Source organism: Vulpes vulpes, chromosome X (genome assembly GCF_048418805.1).
Source record: "Vulpes vulpes isolate BD-2025 chromosome X, VulVul3, whole genome shotgun sequence".
Taxonomy (NCBI): domain Eukaryota; kingdom Metazoa; phylum Chordata; class Mammalia; order Carnivora; family Canidae; genus Vulpes; species Vulpes vulpes.
The window spans coordinates 27,476,279-27,497,184 of record NC_132796.1 but is presented as its reverse complement, the minus strand read 5'-3'; the positions used below and the strand labels follow the sequence as shown (position 1 = coordinate 27,497,184).

At 36.1% G+C, this 20,906-nt stretch overlaps 1 protein-coding gene across 2 annotated transcripts in view; it reads left to right on the top strand.

The window, feature by feature from the left end:
* Positions 1-20,906, top strand: part of DMD (dystrophin) — a 2,426,617-nt gene that overhangs the window by 1,163,267 nt on the left and 1,242,444 nt on the right. For both annotated transcript variants that reach the window (XM_072743155.1, XM_072743156.1), the window contains exon 30: positions 11,233-11,394. In XM_072743155.1, the coding sequence (XP_072599256.1) occupies positions 11,233-11,394 (162 nt within the window). The remainder of the gene's footprint in view (positions 1-11,232; positions 11,395-20,906) is intronic.

The window sequence follows — 20,906 nt, the reverse complement described above, 5'->3', positions numbered from 1 at the left end:
AGTCCTGGGATGAGCCCCAACTCTGAATCGGAGCTCGTGCTCAGTGGGGAGTTGGCTCCTCCCTCTTCCTCTGCCCCTCCCCACCACTTGTGCTCTCTCTCTCTCTCTCTCTCTCTCTCTCTCTCAAATAACTAAATAAAATCTTTAAAAAAAAAGAAGAAGGAGGAGGAGAGGAGGAAGAGGAGGAAGAAGAAGAAAGGGAAGGGGAAGAACGTAATTCTCCTTCAAGGCTCTATTTCCCTGCTGGAGTAGAGTAAACATACAAAGTGCATTGCTATGTTCCCCAATATGCTACCCCTCTCTCCCTCCCAGACTAAAGTATGGATGGAACAGACATTTTCCAGGGGACCAGTTTGGAAGACACTATATAGTCCTGTGTGGCTGTGGTAGATATTGTCCACAGCTTGATCTTTAGCTGCATCTCACTTATGACAAGTGCAAGAATGCTATAAGTGAGGGCCCACCACCTGATGCCTGTTTGCTCTTCTCTCACTTAAAACAACTCCAGTGCAATGGGTTTCATGTCCAGATGATTGTAAGGTGTCCCTGGGGAGAGGAGATAGAGGCGAGAAGAGATTGGAAAACAGTTTATATTTCAGCCAGCTTAATATCTCACAAGAACATTCAGTGACAGACAGCCCTGGTCTCTAACAAAGAATCCAGTGCAACGCACCACTTTGCTAGTGTTTATCTGTTCCCCATGCTTACATGCATACACATGGGTCTTCTGTCTGTGCTCCCAGCACACTGTCAGGAATTGTACAGCCTATTTGGCAAGCGAAAGGAAAAGCAGCTGTTCACTGCATCTTGTTACTGCTATTCAAGGTGCACATCCCAGCCAAATGAATCATATCAGAGCCAAAGGCCCTGGCAGGAATTCCTCACTACAAATCTGCAGTCTTGTCTGTCTTATCTACTTGGAGAACAAAAGATTTGAAAGCCTCCTAATAACCTTAGGACGAAATAGTGCTTGGTGCAGCTACTCAGCCAGACCTGAGAAATTATTCAGTGTGGTGTGGATGAGCAGGGTGACAGGAAGCCATAAACACACTCTGTCTTGCACTTCAACTTCTTCAGAACCATGGTGAACATCTGGAGTATTTGTGATAAATAAATATTGTTAATTGTCATGCATATGGGATGAAAAAAAAGATCATCCCAGACATCCCAGGAAAGAATTGTAGTGCTCAGATACTACTTCTAGTTGGCAGTGTGAGTATAATTTAACTAGATTGATGATTGGCCATACCAGCCAACAGAGTCCAGGGCATTTTATTTCAAGGAAACCTGAATGGTGGCTTCAGACCATTATGGACCTCTCACACAGCAAAAGGAATCCAACATATATCTCTAATGTACGTTAGAAAAGAACCATTTCAGGTGATTAGGGCCACATTTGAGAATATCTGCCTGCAGACTGAAATCTGTATTATAGGGCAACCCCTGTGGCCATCCTTCACTGCTCTGGAGAAGGTAGTGTGACAGAAGTGCTTCTCACCCATCATCGCAAGTCCAGGAGGCCAGAAACACTGTATCTGTTCATTATCCTGAGGGTCTGAATTCCTGAGTGGAGAAAGTGACAAGCACCAGAAGGTCTTCTGCTCTGAGATCTCTTCTACATTGCTGTGTTGGCTAGAAATCACTGCCCTTATGTAAGGAGCACCAAGTAGCATGTCATTCAATGACAAGTTGGCATAACTACTGGTCTATCTACAACTGGTCTCACTATGTTCTCCTTCACTAGAGGCCTTCTTTACTTGGGTGATCACATGCATACCTCAGCTTGGAAGCACCAGCTACAATTGTGGCACCTTGCCTTTTCCCTACCTATACTTGAATTATGGAAAAGTCCCTGAGTCTCTGGCTTCCTGGGATAATAGAAGCAATTGCCAGAAATCAACTAACTTTCTCAGTGGCTACATTCCTACTTGTGTTTCTGACCTCTACTTATTGCTTTGTTCTACAACTTGATTTTACCTCCAGATTTGGATTTTTACTCTTACATAGACTCTATGTGTTACTTAGATATGTGGTCTCAATCCTGACCCAATTTATCCTCAGACTCTGATTCTGTCCCACTCTTCTGTATCAGGAGCAATATTCTATGGTATATTAATTATTTACAATATCAATAAATTATTAATTGCCTAAAGTTTAGACCTCCATATTATGAACACATGTGTGATCAGAGAGCATCTTCCATTACACCAGAAAAGCTTTACTGACCAGAAGGGTCTCTGAAGTTACTTGAGAAGGCTGGGATAAGATGAACTCTGTAGATTCCTTCTAGATTTACTGTATTATACTTCCATCACTTCTTTTTCGAAGCTGAAATAACGCATTGGTTTGTTCCTGTCAGGGTAGAAGACCAATTTCATTTGTCTACCCATGAAGATGAATGGATGCAGCAAAAATCCAGAAATGTCTTCAGTATATTACTGTACAGCTCATTGACCATTCTATCAATGCTTTACTTGAAAGTGATGGCTATCTGATGTCAAGTTCCATTGATAAAGTGATCCCCAAACATTGCTTTCAAATGTGCTTCATTCAGAAGTCACAGAAGAACTTCAGTGACCTGCATAGACCTGAATCAGATGAATTTCCAACTAAACATGACCCCCATGGTTTTAACATTTATAATATTTTCCTGTAAAGGAAATTATAGAGTGCTCCATGCACATGGTTTTGGGATTTTTCTGCCTGGTGGTTTTAAACCAGGTGACATAGACAAAAACAGATGACCCTTGTAAATAATGCAACATTCTTTTATATTTAAAGACTATATAAACATTTGTGTTTATAATTACATATATTTAATTTTTTATAGCCTATCATGTATACTAACAAACATGCTACAGAAGCTAATTGTCGCAGGACTCCACAAGAGTTATATCTGGAGTGGCTAAGATCAACACAGTTTTTTTGTTTTAATTTTGTTGGTCTTTCTTGTCCAAAGAACACTCTGTGGGATCTCCTGTCTTTAGGAAAAAGTAGGACTAATTTGAAAACAAAAATGCAAAAAAATGAAGCTTTTGATGGTTGCTGAAGAAGTTAGCAGGTGTAAATTATCCTTCCTGATATAAATTGTCTTCTTCCCCCTCTGCTTTATTTTTTAAATCTCCGTTTAATTCTCTGTGGAAAAAACTACCTGAATTCCTCTTAAAAAGCATTTCCTCAAAAAAAAAAAAAAAAAAGCATTTCCTCAGCCTGCTGAAAGCACACCTAACCATCGAGAAATGTTATATGCAACTCTGTGAGGATCTATTATTTTCCTTTCATCATACAAAATCATGAAGAATGAAATGTTTATTTCTTATCAACCCTAAAGAGTTCTGAGGCTACAGTGAGGCCTAGGGTGTACCTTAAATTTCAGTTTCTTTGAGGTTGCCCTCCAATCAGTTCTAAACAACTGAAGTTGAGAGAACGTGTTTGTGAGACGGATAGAAAATTCCTAGGAGTCCTTAAATAATTCCTGGCATTTTTATGCCATGGCATGCCTCCTTAAAGACCTTAAAAATATCCTTCAGGAAGTTTAACTGGCTATTCACTGAAATTATTCATCAGTAGGCAAAGTGTTGCATTTGATAGCAGCAGTAGTCCATACCTGGAACCTTGCTAGATAGATACAAAATGTGCAATTTGCTGGCTGTTGTATAAGACAAAGGCATTGCTATATCTTTATAAGCCTTCTAATCATGCCCTGCTACCGTAATTCTCGGAGTTTCAAAAATAGTTCCTATGCCCTTCATTACCTATTTCTTTACGCCTTCCAAAAACCATTTCCTACTTTTCCCTGGACCGCATTCTAGCTGTTTCTTGTATCCATCTTTTTTTCTCTGTTTCTACTTCAGTTTATCAATTGCTGAATCCATTGGCTATGATAGTAGTTTGCTGTATAGTTGGAACCAGGTAGGAGAGAAACATGAAATATTTTGCTTCAAGCTGGTGGTTATTTCATCTCTCTTACTGGCATCCTGAATAGATCCCATTGCTTTCCAGGCTCTGTGAAATTAAAAAGTTAAAGCCAGCTTAGTACAGCTTAAAATTTCAATCTCTTATTCAGTTTAACGTTCTCTACTGTTTCCATTTAAAGTTTAAACTATAGCCTACGTGACCTGCAGTAAAAGGGGAGAGTGATCAGTTTCCTCTCTATGCCACCATCACTTTCCCCTACCCCATCTGGGTCCCATTATTCTCCATTGGCCTGAGAAGTAGGACTGAAGGAAGGCCAACAAATGTCTCCTATAACTAGCATTTATGTGGTGTTCATGTATTTTATATAACAAGGACATAAGCATTGGCTTTTTGGAGGGTGCAAGTGTAGGCTTGTCAAGTGGTCTTATAAAAGCTCTTCTGTCTTCCAAATTCTTCAAGAAAAACATGCTTAGTGAAAATATCTTCAAGCCTCTTCAATATGGAGTACTCTTGCTCCTTAAGCAGTGTTTCTGCTAGACAACTCAAACATGGCTGCCTTTTCCAGTGTCTACTTGACCTATGGAAATGTTTCTGCCACACCAAGATTTAGGAAGTACAGGCTGCTCCCTCTCTTTATTTTGCCATCATATGCAATTTCTTTTCTTTTATACTTAGGTAGGCATAGAAAGCAAATAAAATACTGAACTGCATAAGCAGAGTCCAAGTTGATAATTAGATGTCCCCTATTTGCTTTGGACTCCCAGACTCTACGAGTAATAGTCTTGGAGCTTCCCTTGCTTGCTTGGGGCAGGAAGGTTGAAGTACCACTTTTTATTCCTCATTGAGGGGTTAATGGAAGATGCCATCATACTGGGCCATGGATTAAGCCTGACTATGATTCCCTTCAAAATCTTTGTGGAGTTTTAGAGTAAGCAAGCTTGGTGGAGAAATGAAGAAAGAGCCACCTCTCCTAAAGAAATTTCCCACCTCTCCTATAAAGGTTTTTGAGAAAAGGTTATTATTTCTCTCTTTGAATGAGACGAACTTAGGACACACTGTTTTCAATTCAAGACTATAGCCACAATTCTAAGATAGCAGGGTGTATTGTGGTCATGACCATAGTAATGGAGCTTCAGAATAGCTCATAAGTTGCATAAGAATGAGGAAACAGCTAATCAAAATGGATGGAGAGGAAAGGGAGATACATGCTTCCAGTTATGCAATAAATAAGTCATGGGAACAGAAGGCACAGCATAGGGAAATGGTATTGTAATAGTGTTGTATGGTGAAAGATGGTAGCTACACTTGTGGGGAGCACAGCATAGTGTATGTACAGACTTGTCAAATCACTGTGTTGTACCCCTGAAACTAATGTAACATTGTGTATCAACTGCACTTCAATAAAAAAAATGCTCTCAAATAATTCACCAAAATAATTCAGTCAAATGGAGTATTCTTATTGCTTGGTATTTGAACAAATTACAACCTCTTAACAGGTGACAAAGAAAAACTAAAAGGAAATAGTTGCATTAATTTACTGTGCACTGAGCTTGAGACTCCAGAAAATAGAACGCTGGTTAAGAACAGTCTGTGTGTGCAGTGAGGGGAAGCTGTTAAATAATGCAGATTAGTGGCCTCTCTTTGGTCTCCAGGTTAGTTTCTGAAGAGCCTCAGGAATATGATTTGGTTTTAGCACCTCTCTTAAGGACTCCCACCCTCCAGTCACTGTCCAAGAGAAAACAATTAACTCGTTATTGTTTTCTTTTGTGCAAGATAGTGGCATTCAAAGTGGGGACAATTAATGTTTCCCCCAAGCAGAAACTTCAAGAATTTGTAGCTGCTTTTACTTGCCTCAGAATTTGAGAAATAGTTTTTTGAGTTTATCTACTACTAAAATCACTGGAGGAAGTGAGGCCTAATTGAACAATGGCTGGTAGATCTCATTACTTAGGGAAAGAAGATAAAACAATGATGAAAGTCAGACTCTTTTACATGTCTGCATCTGAATGAATACAATTTAGAGAATCCCTAGGTAATTTGTCAGCACAGAGCCTGAAGTTTTTTGTTTGTTTATTTTCCATAAATTGAAGCAGAATAGGCAACAATCTGCAGTTCTTGAGAAAATCCCCAGTCTGAACTTCTGAAAAGTCAAGTGTCTCTCAAAATCCCAGCCCACTAAAAAGAATCCCTTTTTTTTTTTTTTTTTTTTTTTTTTTTAGCTAGGGCTAAAGAAAGGATAAATTTTACAATGTTAGGCCTGGATCTATTGTGCAATTTACAAAGGAAAACTGAGACCTTCCTTGGCCTGGTGCATTAATAAACAACCAAGGGATATTTATTTATATATTATATTTTATATCCAATTATATTAATAATTGGATTTAAAAAAAGAAGGTTGTGAAAGATGCTAAGACATTAAAGTGTATCTTTTGCACACTCATGCTTTCCATTCCACAAGCCTCTTATCACTCTGAAACCCCTCCACAAGGGATTCCACAGCAAAGGGCTTCCTGATGAAAATCTCCTCTACTCACCTGGTCTTCCACAATCATATCCAGGCATCAAAAGCCTTTCCCTAGTTTTCTGCCAAAAAGCAAAAGCAAATAAAGTAAAACAATAACACACACTCCTAAAAGAAGAAACAAAATAATGGCAAAATCTCTCCCATTCCCAATCCTAGATCCCACAGATACTGAAAAAAAATTATTTTTGTGGCCTCAGACTAAACTCATGCTATATAGTGAATTAAATTTCTCAGGAATTTCTATTTTAACAAAACTTTTCTTTGTAATACACACACAAGTGTATGTATGTGTATATATATATATTTTTTTTTTTTTTAATTGGTTGAGAGTGCAACCAAGAAAAGAATTCCATCAGTATGGGATAGGGAATTTTGGACAGAAACACTTTTCTGGCATTTTTAAAACTCATACAGTGTAGATTTGTTTTTCTTCTTTCTTAGACTGAAAATTGTACCCTTGCATTCTACTAGATTTTTTTTTCTGATTTGGTTGTTATCTTCCTATAGTGAGAGACTATGTGTACAGTTCAATTATGTAAAATATTATATGTTTAATAAGCATTTGCTGCTGGCTAGAAAGCTCAACTGTAAGGGAAATGTATCTTTATAATAATTATCTCAGAATATCCTATGTTAATAGTGAGAATACGCACATTCCTAATTCATTTGCAATCATGAAGTTACCCATTGCTTGCTAAATGAAATAAAAATGATTATATTTTATAGTGACTTTAATAAATATAGTGAGGACATACAGCTTCTTTAATGAATGATGATTTGTGAAAAGTTATTGGGATAATGTGGGTATTTTTTTTTCCTATTTTCAAGCCTGCATTCATTCATGTTTAAATACATTTATTTTGGTTAAAATTCTCATTTTTTATGTCACATGAGAAATTTATTTTTCCAGAATGAAAAATTCATTCTTCCACAATTTCTTAGCCATGTTGCTCTCTGATATAAATGTTTGTAGTATTGGGGCACAAAGGTTATTATTTTAAAAAATAGGAATGTAAGAAACAATCGCTGTGGAGGCAACCTTCCATTGCCAACAAAAATCACTCAGATTTTGATTTTTATAGAGCACTTTGAGGAAATAATAATAATATATTATCATGTACATTGATTAACTTATTTTTTTCTTGAATTTTTCTGAAAATCCAAATAAAAATTTTATCATTATGCTTTTTCCTTGGAAACCATAATTAGGATTTCCCTTTTTTATTTTTGTATTTTTACTGTTCATGGCCATCCTCTCAATGTCTTTGTAACTCTCCTCATATTTCCTGTTTTTATCTAGCTGTATAATTCATCTTCCTTATAAGAGAGTTAGCTGAAGACAGGATATAACATTTTAAAACAATACTTAAGGTGTGTTCTGGACCAACAACAGAAATTTAAGTCTGGTTTGGGACTGCCTACCAACTTCTGTTCAATGAGATATAGCATAGGTCAAGTGGCCAGAGGGTCCTAGAAAATCCACAGGCCTGGCCCCCCATCGAGGTTTGCCTAACAAGATGTTTAGAAATAGAAGTCAGCTTATACCATGATTAGTTCAAAGAGTTCTGCAAGCTTTGATTGACATCAGGTCTTTTCACTCCCTGAGATAATCAAAGAATCCATGTAAATCAGTCTCTCTTACTGACGGCCAGGCCAGGCAAAGAACCATCCTACCCGAGGTCAACTCTGCCATTAGCTCTTGGGTCATTTCATTTCTTTCAATCCATAGAATCTCATGAATAGAAAAGGTTAGATTTCTAAATATAATTTTGAGGCTAGATATGTGGTTTAACATTATGCTGTATTATATCCAATTCAATTATATTAAAATTCTACAGATAGGCGCAGGAGAGTAGGCTGTTTTTGCCTTTAGCCAGATAAAGGACCCGATTTCAACAATGCCTGAGTAGGCAGTTACTACATGCTGTGATTGGAAGGTTTCTCCAGCCACCTGTCACAATGGTGAAATTTTATCATTAGGGATCCATTTCTCTGGAGAAAGTCTGGCTAGGCTACAGACGTTCTCTTGTACAACACAGACAGCTCTGATTATAGCCATGAGCACTGTTAACTGAGTTATGATGTGAAGTAACTTCTTGTTGAGATTTTGACTGAAGAAAGGGGAAACTACATTTGAATAAGATTACAGGCCAAGATCTTTGTCACTTATCTGAATCAAGTATTTTAACAGAAGTAGATTAAAGTTTCCTGTAAATAATATTCCATCCTAGGCTGATACTTTTATTTATTTTTATTTTTTTCCTATTCTGATACTTTTAATTCCAAGCACACACACACAACATACCAAAATAAAAACACCCTCCCCCAAAAGAAAAAAAAAAAAAAAACGCCACAAACAGAAAGGGCATTTCTCCAAAGGACAGACCACTCCAAAGGTCTGTCTGAGTGGTAGTGACCTTTTTCCCAATTTCTTAGGTAAATCCCTTTTTTTGACTACTTGAATGCTTCTCTGTTTTCCCCACTAAAAATCCTTGTTACACCATTCATTCAGTCATGAACAGAAGTATTTTTTCTAGGAGCTGGTATTGAGCAATGAACAAGACAGCCATAGTCTCTAATCTCATTGGCACTTAAAATCTAAAACAGAGGCAAAAATTAATGGGAAATTGCAATACGGGGTGATACATACTAAGCTAGAAATACAAAGTACAAGAGAGAACATAGGGTGTCAGGGACAGCCACCTGATGAGGGAGATGTCTGCACTTCCAAGGTAAGAGTTAAAGGGTAAAGGTAAATTAGCCAATTAAAGGAAGATGGGGTGGAATTGTTCAAAGAAAAAGGATTAGCAGGCTTAAGGCCAACTATCAAGAGGGTCATAGTGTATGCTGGAGAATGAAAAATAAAATTTCTCTGTAGCTTGAGCAAGGACTATGTCCAGCAGGGACTATGAAGGGACTTTTTAAAGCCATATTAAGGAGTATTGCATTTATTCTCAGGAAAATAAATACTCATTAGAGAATTTTAAGCAGAGTGTCATCATTTCATTTTAGAAAGAACACACTATAGCTGTGCTGCAGATGGGTAATGATAAGGTAGGATACCAGCCAAGAGCCTGTACTGTATTTGAGGCAAGAGATGGTAATGACCTCAACTAGAGAAATGACAGTGAGGAGGGGGAGAGAAGGATGGAATCAAGATATATTAGGAGGTAGAATAAAGAATTTGGAATTGATTGACTGAGTAAACATAAAATGGTGAAGGACATGGTAGAGGAAGATGGAATATCCAGCAGAATTATGCCTAATAAAGGCAATGAATAATTGCAAGCCACTGAAATAGGGAAAAAATACAGAAAAAGAGCAAAAGCAAGTTGACGAGGTGGGAAGTAAGTGAGAAGGGGGAACAGAATATGTCCATATTTGGTCATGCTGTTGTTTTGTTGCTATGGGATGTCCAAGTAGAATTGTCAAATAGGGGAATACATTATGCACGTGTGGAGCTCGAGGGGGAAATCTGGACTGGAGACACAGAATTGAGAACTGTGTGCAAAAGAAAGCTAACTGAAACTAGAAGTGTGGGTGGAATGAAAAGAAAGGAAAGCCTAAGGCAAACTCCTGAGGAAGATTTCCGGTACAGGTAGAAATACCAAGAATGCCCTCCCACTCCTGTCGTAGTGTGAGACTTCCAGCTCTTTTAGCTTTATTCATAGTTGAATACTGCTGTGTTCCAGGTTGGCTTCATTAGAAAATAATGGCATCTCTAGTACATTTTAAGCTGAAGAGCCCACTATATATTCTTTTTTAAAATATTTTTATTGAAGTATAGTTGACACACAGCGTTACATTAGCTTCACTTGTACAACATAGTGATGTGACAACTCTGTATTATGCTGCACTCATCACAGGCAGGATCTTTTTTAAAACCCTGGTCATGGTCTGTGGGAAGGATAGTTCTCTTATACCAGATAATCATGGCCACACATCATATAATAAAAATACTTGATATGATGCATAACTTAAGGAATTCTCAGTAAGTTACTTGTCCCAGTCCTCACTTGTAGAACTTTTCTTCTAAAGGTGAACAGATCCTTGAAGGGAGACTGTGCAAACTGCCCAACATGCTATTTATATTTGGAAAGTGTTAAATTATCCTAATCATACCTATAGTAACAATCAAGATTAATTGCAGCTATATTATGATTACTTATTATTTGTTCCACTTCAGCACTAACACAGATCCAAATGTACAAGTTATTTCCATAATCCAAATTCTGAAAGAAAATGGGAGAGGGACCCCATGCAAAACTGGTAGGACTCGTATTTAAAATAAATCCATAACCAGATGGTTATCTGAAATTCTCTCTTTGAAAGGAGCTGATTCTGAACAGATTGTATATGTGTCTCCGTGGTGGAAGTGGATTATCCATCTTGAATTGGATTGTGATGACGATGACCCTATTCTAAGTAAACCAAATCTCTTGAACTATATAATGAGATCAGGAGGAGTGTTCAGCCTGAGAACAACAGATTGCAACGACTGAGACAATTTTGCTACTGTTTTCTTCCAGTCTCTTCCCTTGATGTACCTAATTCTGTGGTTTGGTCCTGCAGAGATTCCTGATCCTGTGGTTCTGTGGGCTAATTCTTCTTTCTTATTCTTATTTTTATGTTTATAAGCAGGGCTGAATGAGTGGCAGGAAGCTGCGAAATCTATCTTACAAGAAGGTGATTGTGGCAGAATCTAGAATATTCATTTACTTTGTGGCAGGATCGCAGGAAAAGTATTGTGAGTGAACATTTAACCACTTCCTTCTCCTTCTTTTCTGTAGGCTGTGAGGAGGCAAAAGTTGCTTGAGCAGAGTATCCAGTCGGCCCAGGAGATCGAAAAATCCTTGCACTTAATTCAGGAGTCCCTCTCTTCCATTGACAAGCAGTTGGCAGCTTATATTGCTGACAAAGTGGATGCAGCTCAGATGCCTCAGGAAGCCCAGGCAAGTAGACTGAGAATGAGCTACCATTACCTGGTGCATTACCAGAACAGGAGATTGCTGAATTTCTAGTTACGGTTTATTCAAGTAGTTGTATGGAAGGTTATTTGATTTACTGATTTGACTGTTTGGAGGTAAGAGGGGAAAAGAGCTCTGGGATAGTACTCTAATACTTATTTTTAAAAGTATATAATGGAGGAATTTGAAATAGAGACCCTTAAAAGGCAGGGGAATAGCATATGGAAATCTGCTGTTAATCAATATTTTCAAATTATACTTGAGCTACAGGGAAAACCTTAAGAATGTAAATTGTAAAGAATATCTTTTTAGGGTGACACTAAAAATGCAGTCTCAAATAATTTATTATCAACTTATCTTTGTTATCTTGGAATCATAAGTCGTATGATCTCTATTATTCTACTTGTAATGTGTTGTAAGTAGTTGAAAACAAAAAATTTGAGATATCAATGTGCATTTTATTGCTAACAATCATACCATATATAATCACATTTACTCATAGATCCCACTCTGTTCATCCAGGTTATGAAATGTGCTAAACCAGTTTTTTTTAGAATGAGAGTTAAAATAGTAATGAAAATAAATCTAAGTTGATTCTGTACTTAATGAATTTAAGCTATATCTAAATTAACTTTCACCTTGGGAAGTATATTTTTAGTGCAGTAGTTCTGTTTTTAATGACATTTAAATATATGTAAACTATAAGTATTATTTATTTCCACATCTTTGGGATTTTCTGATAGTAAGGTAATGTAGCTATTTTTCAAATCATAGGTACATATTATGAGCCCAATAACCAAGGATAACTCAGACCAATGCATTTTGAAGTGAGGGGCAATGGAAGGTTATCTACCCATCCCAAAGGCCCTCTCCTCACTAATTGTTGGAGATGCCTGAATGTTTTCATTTTAAAATGAATTTTTGGATTAAGTATTGGATTTATAGATCATCGTTACAGTGCAATTATAGTGCACTGAATCATAGTTTAAATTGGTGCCCAGAGCATCATTGTACACAACAGCATGAGGTAGTTTACCATATTGTCAAAGTTTGACTAAGAAAGTCCTTGAAAACATGGGGCAGAGTACAGGTGGTTTTGATAGGCTTACAAATTCCAGGGCAGAGGAGTTCCTCATTGACCATTGCGACAGGGGATGAAGAAAGTGTAGTTTGGGGAATCCTGATGACAGAATCTTTATGATAGTTTTTCACTGGGACAAGTGTAAATAGTAAATGGGAGATAACGGCGAACACTGTTGAGGATTTTAAGCTCCCTGCTATATGCATTTCTTCAAGTTTACATTAGTCCAGTGCTTGACCATTAACTATTCCTAAGACTATACCATAGAAAATTTTATAGGCAGGCTTTAGAAAAATGCATGACAGGAATGGGAAATTATTATTGGGTTGAGAAAAGATACATGATTCTAAACTAAAGGCAGAATAGAATTATTTCTTTAATTCAGTGATATACATTGGAGGAATGTTTGACTAAAGACTGCTCATAAATGTATGAATAAAACTAAGGGAAATTTTGAATAGTATAAATATTAAATATTAAAACTGGGGATTTGTACTATAAAATATATAGTTTTTAAGGCTCATAGAATGAAAGTATAAGTAGCAATATGAAAGTATGAGATAGGCAATAGCTGTTATTGTCTTAGAACCAAATGTGAGCTTTTAGGGTAAAAAAACCCAACCTTGTTTAGTTGAAAAGGTTGTAGATATTAATGCAGGATTCCATAAACATGAATATAATATACTAGTTTTTAATACCACAATATAAAGTGTTTTGTTTGGTTTTCTCATAAAAAATCTGTAGTAAAAATGTTTTTAATTATAATAGTTCAAAATAATTGCAAATAACAGCACATATGTCAATTAAGAAATTTCAAATCTACTTGAAAAAAGGGATGCTAGAGCACTAACAAGCTCAAATCCATTTTCCATGCATTTCTGGTTGCGGCTGCATTTGCAAGATAATTCTTAACTTTGAATTCTGCAACTGGTAATATATAATATTGGAAGATGCAGGGCATCTGAAAGCTATTGAAACATTCTTCTCCAAGATTTTATTTTATTTTTTTTTTAAATTTATTTATTTATGATAGTCATCACAGAGAGAGAGAGAGAGAGAGAGGCAGAGACATAGGCAGAGGGAGAAGCAGGCTCCATGCAGGGAGCCTGATGTGGCATTCGATCCCGGGTCTCCAGGATCGCGCCCTGGGCCAAAGGCAGGCGCTAAACCGCTGCACCACCCAGGGATCCCCAAGATTTTATTTTAAGATGACAGCAAGTTAATTGTTTTTTGGAACAGAGTTATCAGGTACCCAGATTTACTTCAAGGATTACATTTCCTGAAGCTCAATTTGAAACTCTCTTGAAAGAAACAAGCAGAGAGTAAAGAGGTTGTCTATGAAGTAAGAATGTAACCAGCATTTATCAGACAAAGAAGCCACTGAGAATGCCACCAAAATGACACTTTTCTAAGTGTATATCATGGGATCTAAGTTTAATGGTTGGTATTAATACAAAACAACTTGTTTCTTTAAATTTCTATCAAAGTTCATTGTTAATTAAAAGATTAGGGCAACTTAGCTTTCCCTTTTCAGAAATTGAGTACTTGTTTTAGTGTATCACCAAGAAGCCAGACAAAATGAATGCCAGTACTGTATTTGGTCATCTTAAATAATGTGCTCAGATTTCCTGTCATACACTGGCCACGTAGATTTGTGGATGTCTGACTCCACCGTGTGGTGCATTGGTAGTTTTGCTACTAAATTTAAATTTTCCTAGAGCCTTCTTTTTCTGCCTTTTAAGATTGAGATTCTTGGAGATAACAAATTCTCAGTATTAAGAACATATATGCAATGTGTATAACTTTCTAACAGGTAGGTTCTTATTATTTATAAAAGTAGATGTAGATCAAAATGGGTCCTTGCATTCCATTCGTGTTTAATACTGTAAGACAGAAATGAGCTCCCCGCTGCCTCCTCATGTTAGTTGATCAGTTACCTGTCATAATTACAGAACTGGGCCTTCTGATTCTAAATCAGATTAAAAATATTTACTGTTTTATTTAGTAAAATGAGCTCATAGGAATAAAACCTAACTTTTTAGACAATAAGACTACATACTGCAAGGATATTAGAGCATACGGTGACCAAAGTATTTTTATTTCAATCAGTAACACTGGAACAAACCAAAATCTTATATCATAAGACCATAGCATCAGCTGCCCAATGCCAGGCCATTTAAAGTGAGATATTTATCAAAGTACAAAATTAAGATGATGTCTTATTGTTTCAAATAGAATAAAGCAAATGGGAGGAACTCTTCTAGATAGAGAAATTTTTCGTCTATGTACAGAAATCAAACTTAAGTACTATTTTGAAAATATTATGATTAAAATATATAAATCAATGTGTGTTTCCTCAAAACAATTTTACAGTATAAGATCATAAGATTATATAACTGCAAAGAAACACATAGCATATGTAAAGTTATTTACTTTTTTGTTGTTTTTCATGAGAGACTGAGAGAGAGAGAGGCAGAGACACAGGCAGAGGGAGAAGCAGGCTCCATGCAGGAGCCTGATGCAGGACTCAATCCCGGGACTCCAGGATCATGGCCTAGGCCAAAGGCAGGCGCTAAATCGCTGAGCCACCCAGGGATCCCCTTTAATTCTTAATTGTCCTGCAGAACATACTGAAACACAGATTTAGTTTTAGCACCTAAAATCTGGAAGAAAAATGGAAGTTCCCAGGGTGCACCCCACACCAATCATGTCAGAACTTCTGTGGGGGACTCAGTTGTTAGAACTATTAGAAATTCTCCCAAGCATTCTCACATGTGGCAAAGGTTGAGAATGACTTTGAATGAAATTCGACTAATGGCTGAATTGCTCCTTTTATCAGACAAATCCCAGACAAATTTGGAACTTTTATCAGTTCCAAATCCCTGAATTGCTCCTGTGAATAATCTTTTCTTCACATCACATTTATTACCACTCACTCTTTGATACACCTATAACATTGTCAAGATTTTGGTGGGAGGGGGTTGAGGTGAACTCTTTTATGTTGATTGTCCCCTTATTCTTATGGGAAATGAATGAAGGTAGAAAACAGAGCTGAGAATTCCTGAAGAAGTAAATTCATTCAGGCAAATAAAATTTTCAACAGGGATGTTTGTAGATGAACTTGGCCTGGTTTTCTTATATTCTTCTTTGTCCCCTAATTCCACATATGTTAATGGGCCAGTCAGCTTGGAGGTGCCTCTGAATCATTTTAGGAGCTGTGATAATCATATGCAAATAACCATTTTAATGTCTGTAATTTTTAAAATTACAAAGATATTTCAGTCTGTACTTTTTCTTTCCTATTCCAGTAATTTCATTATTTTGAATCACCGGTGTGCAAGAAACATCCAGTATGGGTACCTGTTTAAATACTCTCTATCATAAAGTATTGATGATGCACACTTTATAGAGAATATTATGGTGTCACTAAGATTATCACAAGAAGCAATGGGGCTACCTTGCAGTGATCACAATAGCTCGACTATTCTGTTTCTTTTATCCTGCAGATTCCTGATCCCACCTTTTGCAACATTAGCTCCTACACAGTAGATTTATGTGCATGAGTTCAGAGAAAAAAATTTAAAGTGATTTAGGAAACAAATTACCATCAAAGAGGAGGACCTCATAATCAACAAAGAAAAGTCCTCCTTTATTTTGCCAAGTCCATTACAGAACAGATTTCTTCCTTCTATCTCTTTTTCCATCCCATTAGCAATGTGGCTAAAACTTAGTGTCAACAAATAGAAAAGAAGGATCTTTTTACTAAGGAAGGCTGCTAATTTAAGCTGACTGCATTATCCATACATCAAAACAATTCATAAGTGAGGTCTTCCTGGGTTTACTGAAGCTAAATCTTATAACTTAGTTTAAATATATTTGGTCATTTTTAAATGTAAGCATTCCAAACTATCAAAATCAATGGCTTAAAAAATAAAGCTCTAAATGCAGATTTTGGTCTCTCAGATTAAGCTTACGATTTTGTTACAGAATGAAAAAGACTTTTATAGTGTAAATAGGCACATTTGAGTGCCAAACGACTCAGAACAGTCTAACTTTATAGCCTACTTCACTGATTTATGAATTAGACAGTATAAACCCTCGTAGCAGAATTCATTCAGGATTTATGTGATAATGGAATAATTTTGCCATAGAAGTAGAATATGGAGATCTATTACAGACATTTGAGTTCTAATATTAAACCCCACGTAGGCGTGGCAGAAATATTTTCTTTTCTCTTTACCTAGCAATGTAAATAGGATTAATTTTAAATCTGTTCCAACACTGCAGTGCTACCTGAGTGTGCTACCATATAGAACTGGTTATTCCCCAAATTAGAATGACTCTTATCATTTTTATATGTTTAATAGTATGGGAAATAATTGCAAGCAAGTGTTATAGAAGCTACAAGAGATTAGAAATGTGCTACACATCATTGACTGCACTTGGAAAAATTGCACAGTATCTTGTCCTCACCGGATGTATAACGATAAAGAGATGGATGTCTTTCATATTATAAGCTCAAAAGTCTACATCTTAAGTCTGCAGTTCAATTACAGCAACCTGTTATAAAAATTCTACACATTCTAAATATAAACTTGAAGCTAGCTACATTATGCTATGGTCACAGTGAAGATTCTTGAAGTACTCTGAATATTTTGGGGCAATTTAAATTCAACCTATTTTTCCTGTTTTTTTTTTCTTACACAAATAGATATTATTCCCAGAATTGCTGACAGTGAATTTATAAATCTAAAATGCACACCCAGATAACACTCAGTATTACATACACTCTTATAGTTTCTTTGTAGTATTTATGACTATCTGAAATGTCCTTGCTTATTTTTATATTAGCTTTATTGTTATTGTTTTCCCTGTCAGCCTCTATTCCCTACCCACAAAAGGGCAGTTTACAAGAGATCAGGACTGCCTAGCAGGTCCTCAATAAGTATTTGATGAATGTATTTAATTCCACAAAGATTTACCATATTTAGTCACTAAATATATGCCAGACAAATGTGCTAGGAGCTTTTTTTTAAAAAAGTGGACAAAACCAAACTGGGTTTTGCCATCTTGCCTTAAAATGGCAGGAAAGAAAGATGAAAATAAAAGAATTGTTGACCAATCAAGTTTACCATAATCATCAAGAACCATTTTTAAAAATGGGAATTAATGGTATTGACCAAAAAAATAGTATTGTGACAATATCTTGTCATAGTGCTTTATGATGCTGTCAAGCTTTGGAACTTCGGAACACTTTCGAAACACTTTGAGTAGTACATAATAAAAATTTTTCACGTGAGAAGGAATGATTAGTGGAAGGTACATATTCCAGACTTTTCCATGTATTCCAGTCCTTTCAAGGACTGTACCATGTGAATGGCGACTATTTTCAAAGCACCTGCATTGTGTTTTTTTTTTTTAATCATTATAACAATTTAATGAAGTAGCTAAGTCAGATATTTAGGCTTAAGAGACTATTTGAACAGGCTAGATTATTGATTGAGGCTGGGGATGGGGATGGGGAATTACTGAAAATAGACACATGGGTTTTTTTGCGGGACCTACAGAAATGTCCTACAAATCAAATTGTGACAATGATCGCACAATTCTAAATTAGCTAAAATTTCTTGAATTTTGCATTTATTGAATTCTATGGTAGATAAACTATACTTCAATAAAGTTGATTTTAAAAGATACTATGGAATAGAGAATATCCCAAATAGTATACTAAAAGTAATTTCAGTTTACCATCAACTTTTTTCAGTCCATTGTTTTGTTTTGTTTTTTAATAAATTTATTTTTTATTGGTGTTCAATTTGTCAACATACAGAATAACACCCAGTACTCATCCCGTCAAGTGCCCTTTCAGTGCCCGCCACCCAGTCATCCCCACCCCCCGCCCACCTCCCCTTCCACCACCCCTAGTTCGTTTCCCAGAGTTAGGAATCTTTCATGTTCCATCTCCCTTTCTGTTATTTCCCACTTATTTTTTCTCCTTTAGTCCATTGCTTTGAATCATAGTCAAGGGTGAAATGTGAGGAATTTTGTTAAAAACTCAGAATTAACTTAAATGGAAGATATTTATTATTGACCATCCTGGTGTCCACTATAAGACCCTGCATAGTAATATTACAATGTTTCAGTTGTTCATAGTGGAATATATTTAATGGATTCCATTTCCAAAGCATTTTCACTGAAGCTGGGATTTTAACTCAGATCTTCTTTCTCCACTTTGATAATTAGCTCTCTATCAAGCAAAAAATTAACCTTTAGCCACTACACTGCCTCAAATTTCTACGCACTATTCCAAATTTCTCCCAAAGTTTTGTCTCTCCACTTACCTAATTTGAAAAGTAATCATAATTGCTTGAAAATGTAGACGTATAATGAACTGTTCTATTATCATTAGCATCATTATCATTACTATAACTATGAATAATATTGGTTCTCAGATGTATTACAAGGAATAATAATTCCACAGAGTGTTCACTTTTTTTTTTTTTTTTTTGGTTTAAAATGGTTCTCTTCTCAAATTTACTATCAGAGTGATAGAAGGGGCATAGAAGATAGTCATCAGCTCATTTCTTAAATTTCTTAATGCAAAGCTCTACCAGAGTACTTATAATTGAACTAAGTTAACAGCTAAATTTATTTTGATGATATTAAAATGTTTGCCATTGGGATCCCTGGGTGGCTCAGTGGTTTAGCTCCTGCCTTCGGCCCAGGGCGTGATCCTGGAGTTCCAGGATTGATTCCCGCATTGGGCTCCCTGCGTGGAGCCTGCTTCTCCCTGTGCCTGTGTCTCTGCCTCTCTCTCTGTCACTGTGTGTGTGTCTCTCATGAATAAATGAATAAAATCTTAAAAAAATAGAATAAAATGTTTGCCATTATGGCATAAATTTGCACACACATGTATATGTATATGTGTGTGTATATACACACATGATCACAGCTATGTATATACTCAACTTATTAAATATGTACTAGGTTCCAGTGTCCCTCACAGACCTGAAAAGAGCCTCTAATTAAGTAGTTATAATACAACAAGCTCTTTGTCCTGTTGCATATTCCTGAGAAAAGTCAAAACTTCTCCATTTGACAGAGCTTAATTTATAGGTAAAATGCTTTCTATCTTTTCTAACTTCTAGGATCTTTTTGACAAACAGTAATAAAAAATAACTGTGAATTTCTTTTTTCTTTTATACTTACTGAAATACTTAAGTGTATATTCTAAAACTTTTCAAAATTCTTTGCTCAGTACCATAATTAGTGCGTTCTTTTCATGTTCCCAAATGTTTTAAAAGTACAAATAATCCAAGATCCTTCAGTACATTTTCTTCCTCTAATTTTGTGAGTCTGTTGATTGTGGCTATTTCCTCTTCTGGAGGGTGTAATTTCAGAATTGTCACTTGTTATAAAATGACTAATCTAATAGTGTTACATTTCTCCATTAATTGTCTCCACATGACATCTTATAATTTTTTTCTTTCTGGAATATTTTAGTTATTTCCTCTGGAATTATTTCCTTTATTTGACCTCACAAATACTCCAACAATCATTTGATAATAAAGTGTCCTTTATTTCTTTAAATACTTTTGATAGCTACAGCTTCATTTTGCTTGCCATTTTGTCATTACTTTGATACATGAGAATAGTCTGATGAGGTAAATCATAGTGAAAAGGCCTGCTCTCTTCTCAGTTAATGGTAAAATACTATATTGGAAATGTCTTTAAAGTTTGGTTAATTTTTCTCTAATTTGCCCTTTACCATCTTTAATGGATAAATGGTTATTTCTATTCCCATTGTTGTTTCCTGCTTTCTGTGTATGGTGCTAGTTATAAACATAATTGCAGTATTGTCACATGGCCTTTCTTGGTAATGGCATGATGTCATAATTTACCTTATATCACTTTGTGAAGAAAAAAAAATCTAGTGATCCTGAAAGGCATTAGACCTGAGAACTTCTATTACAGTGTACATGGATGTTCTAAATCAGTAGCCCTGATCTGCTACTTCCTTTCATTCTGTTTTTGTTGGAAATTACTGATTTTATATAAATCCAAGCTGACAACTTCACAAGATCAATTTGTTTTCTTCAAACAGTTTTCATCCATATCCTGGTAGATGTATATCTTAGGTGAAAATAGAACTCAAATTATAGTGTTTTTACAACTTTTCTTTTTTAATGATTTTATTTATTTGAGACAGAAAGAGAGGGAAAGAGAGCACAAATGGGGAGAAGGGTCAGAGGGAGAGGGATAAGCAGACTCCCTGTTGAGTAGGGAGCCTGATGTGGGGCTTGATGCCAGGACTTTGGGCATTCAGTGTTTTCTTCTATAGTATTACTTTTTCATTTTCTGATCATAATGTCAGGAAAGACGATATTGTGTGCGTCTTTTTATTAGAAGAGTTTTC